Raw genomic sequence first — 11,856 nt, 5'->3', positions numbered from 1 at the left:
TGAAAAAAAATGAAAAAATAAAATTTTGTATTCTCTTTGCTGCATTGTAGGTAGTTGCTCTTGATAATTGGTTGAAAGGACAGATGTATGGGTCTAACACATAACCAATTTTTTTGTGGTGAGATTTGAGCTAATGAGCAGTCACTATATCATGCTTTTTTTTCTTGATGGTGTGTTTGTCATGCATTGTTGATTTTTCTAAAACTTGCATTGTTATACATGTTCTCATTAACCCCTTTTGGTGGATTGAATGCATTGTTCAAAAATTAAGGGCCCTAGGTTAAAACCAATTTTTTTCACATGCCCCTTCTTTGAACCTACCCTTATCATATACCCTTAGTGAGCCAATTTTGAGCCTGATCTTTTTCTTTGCAAAATACCCACACTACAAGCCATGAAAATCCTTTCTTTATTGATTATCCCATTTTTGAACCTTGAATTGAATCATGTAAAATTTTCACATAAGACACTATTTGAAGCAAAAGCTGTGAAAAATGTGGAGACTTAGTTACTTATGCTCCGAGTCTTATAATTCTCTTTTCTACATTTCGAATTCTCGAAAAAAAAGAAAGAAAAAATACGGGAAATTAAAAAAAAAAGTCAAAAAGAAAAGAGAAGATAGTTGAAAAAAAAAATTGAAGAGTGATGAATGAGTTTATTGGAAGTTAATATTTTAATGAGCTGCATATGAATAATTGGGTGAATTGGTGTCTGTGGAAGGATTTATATGATCATTTCAATTCTATTAGCCATTTTATCTTTTTTTCCTACCTTACCCCTAGCCCCGTTACAACCCATTTTATGCCCTTTGATCATGAATTTTAATTCATTCATTTGATGGGAAAAACGTGATATATTTGCAAGCTTATGGTTAAAAATCTTCTATGTTTTGACATGAGCGTTTTCTTTGATATATATATATATACACCAAAAATATTTTTTGTTGAATGCAATGAGTGAATCCCGTGAGGAGTTGTTGGACCTTATGCATTTTAATTTCAATACAATTGATTGAGTTGATTGTCTATGATGTTGGTGTGAGAATTTTTTCTTTTGGCTTGTTTTGATGCATGATATGCATGAATATTTGTATGGGATTGGTTGAGGAAGAGAAATGAGGATGATGAGTTGGGATGATGGATTGAACTATTATATGCTTGAGGACAAACATGATTTAGGTGTGAGAGATTTTGATAGGTTCATAATATTTATATTTTCAATATCATATTTCTTGGGTTTTTGTATTTTACATATGTTAATTGGTGCATTTTTTGTTGTGTTTTGTAGTTGGAGTAATTTTGACGATCTTGGACAAAATTTGGGCTAAAAGAGTTGAATTCTATCACATTTGGAGTTGCCAAGAGAAATTTTGAGGAATTGAGCAAACTAAAAGAGGATCTGGAGCAAAGCGTGGGTGCGCTGTGTTACTACACTTTTACTGTCTAGTGGGATATTTAAGATTTCAGAATTTGAGAAGAAAATATCATATTTTAGGAATTCTAAATATGGTATTTAATTTATGGAAGACTTTTGAAGAAAGGATTTTCTTCTAGATAAATAAAGATAGTTGGAGATTTCTATTTAAAAAACAATATCTCTAATTATCTTTTTAGTTAGACTTTATCTCTTTTTGAATTTTTGGGATTTTATTTTTTTATTTTTTTCTTAGTTTTACACGTTAGTTTAGGGATAGGGAAAATTCCAAAGTTCTGTTCCTGCGTTCTACACGCTCTGCACGGCCAAGACAGTGAATATTTTTTTATTTTTCTCTTCATAATTTCTAGGTTTAATCTTTTATATTTCTAGAGAATTATGAAGTCAGCTAGGCTTGGCTAAGTTTTTTTATTTCTGATTCAAGGGATATTTCTTGTATTTCAATTTATCACTGTGAGGTTTTGAGTTTGAATTAGTATTTGTTAATTTATGATTTATTTCATGAAAGTTGTGAGTCGATTAATCTGACAAATAAATCTATTTATGATTTTCTATTGCTATCCAAGAATTCAATGATCCGTAATTATCTTGAATGATTGGTACTTGAGTAGCGATAGATTAGGTGTGTTGTGCTATCATGACATGTTTGATCTAAATAAATTAACTAAACTAGGTTTAACAATTGCAGCTATCTCGATTGTTATATTTTAGGATTAACTGTTTTCACAAATCGAAAAGCTATTTTTAATCAACATGGAACGCTATTGTGCCCAGTTGGTTATTGATAAGTTTTGACTGAATGCTGGGTTTGGTCAATTAAAATAGGAGAACGCAAAAATCTTAGTGGCTATCCCTATGATTTTAAGGTTAATTGCTAGAATTGCATGAATAAATTATTTGTTAGCCGATGATCAGTGATATAATTGGAATACGGAAATTCCTTGAATCATAGTTTGGTAAAATATTGAATTTCTCATTTAATTATTTGTTCATCCCATTTATTGTTTAATTTTCGCAATAGTCTTAATTTTTTATTTTATTACTGAAAACCAAAAATTTCCCCTTTTTATTTGTTATTCCTCGAAAGAGATAAATTTTCGTTCTCTGTGGATTCGACCCTGCTCATTACTATACTCGTTTTGTTAGGGAGTAGAAATTTTAAATTTGTTGGCTGACGATAAGCCCATCAATGACATACTATCGACGAGATGAAGTTGAGATAGATGAGTGCAACCACTGACCTCCTTAACTCCGTACCTCATATGCAAAATAGTTATCTTTAGAGTTTTAAAAAACTATGATAACTACGTTTGGTTTGAGTGATAGAATAAGTAATACATAGATAATAATATTATGTAATTAAAAATAAATAAGAAATAATAGTTAATCTATTATTTGATTAGATGAATTGATTATAGTTTATTTCATTTGATTGATGTAAAATTAATAATTAATAAATGAATAAATAATATGACAAAAATAACACGAAATTGGATGAGATAATTATACATAGATTAATAATACACCAAACCAAACAATGTAAACATCATGTTTGATGCCGACCAAAAATAGAGAAGTGGCTTTAAAAAAATTAAAACGAATGATATCAGTTTTTTAAATTGAAATGTTAGGCGAAAAAATTAAGATATGCCAAATATAAATTTGAGTAACTAAAATATAATTTTGGAATCATAAAAAGGTTTCACCAATATACAAAAATTAGCTCTATACTTTTTTGAACTCTATACTTTAATTAGTACAAATAAATAAATTTTCTAATACATACATAGAATAAAAAAATATTTAATTATCTCCCCAAGATATTTTTTTAATTTTAGTTTCATCTTTTCAATGGATCTCATCATGATCGCTTGTTCACGTAGCTTACTTTGAAAGTCATAATTAATTCCTTACTTTTATTTTAGTTATTCTCGTGAAACTTTGCTCATTTAATTTGATTAAGTTCCCAAAGTACCAAAAAAAGAGAAAATAAAGTTGCATTACAAAGGCAAACGAATCGAGTGCAAAGAGAATGAGTGGTGGGGGAAAATTACTTCATTTGGTTTCAACTTTTGCGTGCGAAATTGCAAATGGGATTATTCTCAAAAGATATTCCAAAGTAATTTGTCATAAGACCCTCGCGCTTACATGCTTAAGATAATTTATATCAATGTATTACATTTTGTAATAGTCTAAGTGTCTAACTAAGTTTTTCATATGAGAGTGATTCAATAAGAGACTTACTCATGATTTTCTTGAAGGGAAGTTTCAAGACAAAAAAATGAATGAACTAAAAGTTTTTATTTAAGTAGGTGAATATCTTTCATCTTCAAAGGCAAACAATATTTTTTAACGGAACAAAATACCACCCGTAACGGATTATCATTTTAATTGGGAATTTATAATCAAACACTTCTTTTTATCAAAAATTATAGTTGATGATAACGATGCAACTCAAATATTTAAAGTCGTACCACAGCTCAAATACTACATTTTGATTGTTTTCTTAGACAGAATAATTATTGCACTCCGAGAGCATTTTGATCGAATAATGAGATAAGAAAATGTTTCATTACCCCAAAATTTGAATATTATAATGAATCATATATGGCGTTGGTAAAGTAAATTAATTCAAGATGTATTATGACAGTGTTAGTGAATGCTTATAGGAAGTAATTTTCGGCTCTTTCATCACAAATTTTTCATTAAAAAAATTGTGACAAAAAATTCAAAAGCATTTTCATTTATCACTCTCAAACACTATCATAAACTGTTTTCAAAATTTGTGAAGAAAAACCGAAAAGTATTTTTTAAAAGTAATCCTAAACACTACCTATAAAGTTACTGTGTTTTAAAGAAAAAATTATGAAGAAAAAGGTGAGTGCTTCATTACAATCACAATTATTGCTTATAAGGTTGATGTGCTTTGAACTTTGAAGACATGGTCTCATTCGCTATAGAGAAGCTTTTGAGATTGACCCTCGAGAGGGACCTTTCTTAGATTTTTGCAATTGAGGAAAATAAGTAGCTTGAAATTTCCCGTGGTATCTACTTTGGCTTGCACTTTAAATGTTAATAAATAACTCAAAATAAATTATATTGACAATAACTAAATGTATGCTAATTGGCACAAGTCTCCTGTCTTAAGAGTGCATGTGCATCAAATGATGATATAATTATCGATACATATGATCAGGTTCATATATTTTTCGATAGACCACACATATGAAAATATTTATCTTTAGATCTATTTTTAAAATATGATCTCGTGAATAAAGTTTTAAGTCTTTTTTTAGGATAAAATTGCATTCAATGAATTATCAAAATTAAATAAAATTATTTTTTTAAAAAAATCAAATAGCCACGGTTGAACGACCATTGAAAGGGAATCATTTGTCTTTTGACCACAAAAAGGAACCATGCGTAGGTCCATGCTTTCCTTCTAACCTTTCAGAGGAACACACTTGACCAAGCATTATATTTATTTAGTTTATAATTATAACCTGTCTTACAATATTAAATTTCCAATTGGGAAAGAAGGCTACAATATTGAACATTCGTGCCTTAAATTTTTTAAGGTTGTGTTTATACAGAAATATATCAGTTCATTGATTTTAAATGTATTTTTGTTTAGATAAGTAAACTTATAAACTACAAATTTACTTCTGCAAGACTATATAGTATTTCATGTTAATCAAAATGGATTTTAAGTTTACCCCATAATAATATAATTTAAAATTCATTATACCTTATTTAACTAATGTATAAATCCTTTCAAAAAAAACTAATGTATAAATAAATAGATTATAAATTTACGATCTGATATATTATTCCATTATTAATAATAAATATATAATCTATGAATTTCAAAATTATTGAGTTTAACTTAATTAAATAATACCATTTTGAGATTATTAAATAACATTTTAATAAAACGTTGGAGAATGAGGCTTAATATCATAATAACAATTATTTTGTTGTGGTCAAAGCTGTGTTAATGAAATGTATAAAATGTGGAATTAATTAGTGCATGTCAATTACAACAATAAATAATAATTTAAGGTTAACAATCTCATGCTGATCACCAGTCAAAGAAAATTAAACCCTTTTCTAACCTACACCATCTCAATTAAATTTGTGGCAATGTAATTAATGAAGACTTTATTTTTGCATCCCATCTCATAACCTATCTATATTATATAACAAAGATAAAATACTAGCTTTTGAATTTTTTTAATTGTTTTTGAAAAATTTCTGAAGAAATAAGCTCAAAAACTTTTTTTAAAAAAACAATCTTATTTTGGTTGATCAATCTTGTAATGAACTATGGTTACCATATATAATAAAATTACAAGTTCTACCTTCAAAATAAATAAATAAATAAATAATTTTTTTTTGAGCATTCATTAAACGAATAATTCATTTGTAAATAATTACATTCGACACGGAAAATAATGAACAAAAATAAATAAACCGAATCATAACTCAAAAAATATCATAATCCCATTTCGTGATTATTCAAAATGTAAATGGTAATTAATATTTGAAAGATACCTTGCATGCTGCGAGTGCTGAATCATCCCTAATAAATTTTCTTAACGACGATACATTTTCTTAATCCCCCCCCCCCCCCCCCCCCCCCTCTCTTACACGCGATTCACACACACATATATGTATTAAAAAAGATTGTGTATATATTTTTATGTGATAGATATATGTATGAAAAAGATTGTGATATATTTTTATATGATAGATGGTATAATCATTTGAATAAAATTGAAAGAAAATTTAAATATTTTTACACTATATTTTTTGTTATTTTCATTTTATTTGTGAGTAAATTCGAACTCCATTTTATATATGAAGTGAAATGTAAATAATACGATATTGAATGTAAATATCAACTCTTGTTGATAAATCATTGAAAACAAACATTTTCTTGAATAACTAATGCTATCTACATTACACTATTATATAAACTAGTAGCTGATGCACACATATCATGTGCATGTAATATAATACAAAAATATTATATATGATATGTTCATAATATCTTTATATTTTAAAAGTATTTTCATATAAATGATATTTAATATTATAAAGTAAAATCCCAAAATATTGTATTTTTGTTAAACACTTTAAGATTATATAAAAAAATTGAAAAACACAATATTTAAGTTATTTTTTTATGTTAAATGAGATATAACCATTTAAAAATTCAAAGTTACATATAAAGGTAAAAAATATTTTATTAGATATGATAGTTATAGATAAAAAAAAACTGAAATAGGTGTTTGAGATATTTTTTGATTAAATTAAAATAATGTGTTTTTTTTGTAATTTCATAAAAGTACTTTTGATTTATTAAAAATTATATTATTTATACCATAATCTCAAAGTTAGTTACTTTAGACCTTTTTATATTATATATAATAGTATTGACAATATCAATACTAACTAACTTGCTCTTGGTATTAAATGACAACACTACGAATAACTCACTAAACAAAATAATTTTCAATTGATAATACGAACCTTATCATACAAAGAACTTACATAATCATCATTATTTTTTTTAAAAAAAACGGGCATTTTCCACACGAATAATCTATCAAATAATAATAAAATAATTGCAAATGTTTTCAATACAAATGGTTCATAACCCAAAATTTAACTCAACTCCAACAATAAATATAATAATAAAAAACAAATGGTACAAACACACAACACATACATAATATTGGTAATAATATAAAATATGGACAGTCAATGACATAAAAAGTTGCTAATATAAAAAACATCTGAGTTTAATAATTTGGTATTTAGTATAAGTATATGATGGATATTTACACGTATGTGTGCGTGTGTGTCAAATTCAATTATATAAGCATCAATTCTTTATAAATCACACATCTTATTTTATGAATTAATATTTTAATATTAGATTATATGATCAATAATTGAATATCATGCAGTCTGCTTGCGTATTAGTTTTTTCTATCATTCGTCTATGGACGAATAATAAATAAGCACTTATACGATATAATATATATATCACTTATATGAGAAATATATACATATTTTTAAAAAACGAAACAACTATCGCTACAACGTAACACTTTAAATTTTTTTAAGCTAAATCAATCACAATTATTAAAATTGTTTGTGCTTGTTTCGATTTACCCAATTAATGTATGAAATTAAAGAATATAATATCATATGAATTATAGGTTTTTTGAGGCGAGATTCGTGAAACATGTCAAATCTTGTTAATATTTATAATAAAAATAATATTTTTTAATACAAAAATAGTTTTCTTGTGAATGTACATAATAAAAAATTTATATATTAAAATTGATATATAAGATTTGTCTCTGCGAAAAATTTCATCATATCCATGGGTTTTGCAGTGATGTGTTACATGAAAATAATTAATTTGGATTTATAATAATAATAATGAATTAAAAGCCTGAATTTATTAGTTGTGTGGTTGCAGTGCATTTTATAAGGAGTATTAACTAATAATGGATTCATTTCCTCTTCCCTGACTTGGAGGCTCGACAAGGCGAAGAATATTAAAGCACTGCTTTATTGTAGAGAGAGAAACAAGGGTAACGGACCAGAACGCAAACGGCGTCGCTTCCGCTTGATCTATCTGGAATGACATTGGCGGGGACTCCATGCTCCGGCGAGAGTTGCGGCGGAGGCGCGGTGGTGGTCGTCGGGGTGAAGCTCGATTCACGCAGCAGAGAATTACTGACTTGGGCGTTGGTGAAGGTCGCACAGGCCGGTGATCGCGTCATCGCGTTGCATGTCCTCGATCCAAGTGCTGGTGAGTGATTTGAAGCGAGGAACCGGGCATGGGAAATCATTTTTTAGCATGTTTTTTTTCAAGTTGCGTGAATTTCGAGGGGGTGTTTTTACTGGTGAGAGTATGGATTTTCATTTCATAGTTCCTGTGGAGTAGTCGGGGTTGTTGCTAGTTTCAAATTTGGAGTTTGTTGATTGTGTTGCTCTTCGAATAACGATTTTTTTTTTTTTTTTGCCTGTGAGCGGAGCAGATAAGACGAGTCTGATTTCGTTGGTGAAAACATTCGATTCCGTGCTAGCTGCTTATGAAGGCTTCTGTAACCTGAAACAGGTCTCTCTATTATAATAATATCTCTTCTTCTTCTTCTCGATGAATTTAATTTAATTTGTACTTTTTTAGGTTGAATGAATTTCTTTGTTCTTTTTCCCGACTTAACTCTGAGATTTTCGTGATTCCATACGTATTTCTAAAATTTAGGCCTTCTTTTTATTTCCATGTAATGTTGTTCAGTAGGTGCTGTGTTCCAAAATGTTTGATTTATGGCCCCGATAGGTGGAACCATTGTTTTTTTTTTGTTTTTTTTTTTTGTTTTTTTATGTTTCCAATTCAGGAGTAGCTGGAAAGCCATTTTAGGCTGAATCAAAAAAATCTTTTGTTCCAAATTATTTTTGATAACCATCTGATGCTTCACTGATTGTGATAATGGTTTCTCAAGTTCACTTTATAAATATTACAAATCTTTGTAGGTGGATCTAAAGCTTAAGGTCTGCAGGGGATCACCTGTTCGAAAAATCCTCTCCCGAGAAGCAAAGTCATGTGGTGCGACAAGTTTAATTGTGGGTACTTCCGAGGTCCGTCACACCATTCGGTCAAGGATCTCTGTTGCCAAGTACTGTGCTAAGAATCTCCAAAACAATATATTAGTTGTATGTGCTGATAATGGTAAGATTGTGTTTCAAAGAGAATCAGCTGCTTCTAATGTTCTGGAGTTCAGTAGTTGCGATGTTTCTGAATCAAGATCCAAAAGGAGAAGGACCACACCCAAAAGCCCTTTGAATTCACCACCCATTAGTGTTTTATCATCATCACGCAGTAAAAATGCCGGAAGTTCCATGGCTCTAGTACCCATTAATACCCATAGAATACTCGAATCCACTTCTGGATGGGCATTGCTTCGCAATATTTTTCTACACAGACAAAAAATACCTGATGCTTCTTCTAGGAAGTCGTCAATATTGCAATGGATGTTTTTGAAACTACCTGGTCGACAATCTGTTGCAGCTATTTATCCTGATCAGAAACAGATCACTTCATCTTTTAAGAATGATTGTAGTTTAGAAATGGATCAAGAGGAGAGTGCTATTGTTGTGTCAGATGACACTTATTCTGTTGCTTATTCCTCTAAGATTTTCTCAGAACTTAAGGGTCTTGGCGAGAAATATTATACTACATGCCAATCATTTAGCTTCAAGGAACTCTTGCAAGCAACAAACAATTTTGCACCCGGTTTGTTCTCTCAAATTCTATATTATTTTAACTTCCCCTCATTCTTGAAATCTAATTAGTAACCTTTTCCTTCATTATAGAAAATTTGATTGGAAAGGGGGGAAGCAGCGAGGTTTACAGAGGCTGTCTGCAAGGTGGCAAGGAGCTAGCTGTTAAAATTCTGAAGCCATCTGGCGATGCATTGGAACAGTTTCTTTCTGAAATTAATATCATTACGTCCTTGCGCCACAAAAACATAATCTCTTTAGTTGGATTTTGTTTAGAGGATGACAGACTACTTTTGGTTTATGATCTTTTATCCAGAGGCAGTCTGGAGGACAACCTCCATGGTGCGTGCATTCTTCCTGCACTTTATTCTGATCATCACCATTTTTTGTGCCAGAGAATGTCGCTAACAACCGTGGACTGTCGCAGGTACTCAAAAGTTTGGTAAATCATTTGGTTGGGAAGAGCGATATAAGGTTGCTTTAGGAGTCGCTGAGGCACTGGACTATCTGCACAATACGGCCGAGCCAATCATTCACAGAGATGTAAAGTCATCCAATATCCTTCTTTCAGATGATTTCGAGCCGCAGGTATGAATTGGCCATGGAAGTTTACTTTGCTTATTATTCATCAGTGACAATTTTGATGTGATTTTTTTCCATTCCTGAAACTCATTTGCCTTTACAGCTTGCTGATTTTGGGCTTGCTACGTGGGCTTCAAGTTGTTCACATCATATTGGTGCTTCTGACGTTACTGGAACATTTGGGCAAGTCTTTTATACACACAGTAATTTCTATTCTTTTCCTAGTCACTGGGTAAAAGGATTTATTTCTCTATTCTGATATATATGACAGCTACCTGGCTCCCGAGTATTTTATGCATGGGAAACTAGACGAAAAAATTGATGTCTATGCGTTTGGAGTTGTACTCCTCGAGCTTTTGTCAGGTAGAAAGCCAATCGATAATGGACATCCAACGGGCCAGGAAAGCTTGGTAATGTGGGTGAGTATTTTCAGTAGTATGTAATATGAATGGAGATCCTCCTCCCTTTTCGGCCCATTCTACAACCTTAACTCTGTGATATTTTCAGGCAAGACACATTTTAAAGAAAGGAGATATTTCAGAACTGCAAGACCCCGACTTGGCCGGTAAATATGACAATGACCAAGTTGAGAAAATTGTCTCAGCTGCAACCCTTTGTATCAGAGACTCCCCACAATCTCGTCCTGAAATCAGCCTTGTAAGCATTTGCTAAAAACACTGATTCAAACATATTTCATGTAGTAAACCCCTCGAGGAGTTGCACATTTGAACTATTTGTGTTTTCTTCAAACAGATTCTCAAACTCCTTCAAGGTTCTCCAGAAGTTATTGAGTGGGCACGCACCGAGATCGATTCTTCCAAAGCCGAAAATGATATTCTCGGTGAACCTTCCCCAACAAACATCCAATCCTTCCTCAATCTTGCGTTGCTTAATTTGGAAAACGAGTCCGATTCCATTAGCAGCACCGAGCAGAACATCTCGGTGGAGGATTACTTGGGTGGTAGATGGAGCCGATCAACAAGCTTCGACTGAATTATGTTCTCTCACAATTTCTTCTGACGTGTTCCATTTGTTTGTTTGTCTGTATACATTTGACATAGCCCCACATTTTTCTAGGTTTTGGATGAGAGGTATCAATGTTTAGGCCTCCTCCTTGCCTCCCGCGGTCGTCCTCATACAAAGGACGTAGGGTATTTTCTTTGGTAGGATGAGGTAAAATTTGTCGATAATTGTTTGTTTACGTTCCAAAAATGTACAGCTGAGTTCACCATTTAGGTATTTATTACGGCGAAAAAGGTGGCTTTTACTCGAGTGAAATGTAATGGTAGGAAGTCTCGTTGTTTTCAAGTATATATGAAAGCACAGTGAAATCGCAGAGAAGAAAAGAGAAAATCTGAAAATTTCTCATTAATTTATTTCTCTCTTATTTGTGTAATTACAAGCACCCTATATACAAGTCTAGTTACCTTAACTAATGGGTACAAATAAGGAACAAATATTAAAAGGATACTATACTAAAAATAACTTATTCTATTCCAATTGTACCACACTCCCCCTTAAGTTGGTGCAAAAATA

At 30.9% G+C, this 11,856-nt stretch overlaps 1 protein-coding gene across 2 annotated transcripts; it reads left to right on the top strand.

Annotated features, from left to right (window-relative positions):
• The first annotated feature begins 7,941 nt into the window (after window positions 1-7,941).
• Window positions 7,942-11,592, top strand: LOC140890905 (protein kinase STUNTED-like). Of its 2 annotated transcripts, XM_073299060.1 has the most exons (10): window positions 7,943-8,266; window positions 8,496-8,575; window positions 8,992-9,187; window positions 9,662-9,751; window positions 9,832-10,080; window positions 10,166-10,326; window positions 10,424-10,503; window positions 10,592-10,739; window positions 10,828-10,977; window positions 11,074-11,592. In XM_073299060.1, exons 1-10 carry the CDS (start codon window positions 8,095-8,097, stop codon window positions 11,311-11,313), a joined length of 1,566 nt encoding a protein of 521 aa, XP_073155161.1. In that variant the 5' UTR covers window positions 7,943-8,094; the 3' UTR covers window positions 11,314-11,592. The 2 variants fall into 2 exon arrangements, with proteins under 2 accessions (XP_073155160.1, XP_073155161.1); XM_073299059.1 differs by having other exon boundaries at window positions 7,942-8,266; window positions 8,992-9,751.
• Window positions 11,593-11,856: the final 264 nt, after the last annotated feature.

This window comes from Henckelia pumila, chromosome 3 (assembly GCF_033568475.1).
Source record: "Henckelia pumila isolate YLH828 chromosome 3, ASM3356847v2, whole genome shotgun sequence".
NCBI lineage: Eukaryota > Viridiplantae > Streptophyta > Magnoliopsida > Lamiales > Gesneriaceae > Henckelia > Henckelia pumila.
The sequence above is the reverse complement of the archived record's forward strand: the minus strand, read 5'-3'. Positions and strand labels throughout refer to the sequence as shown.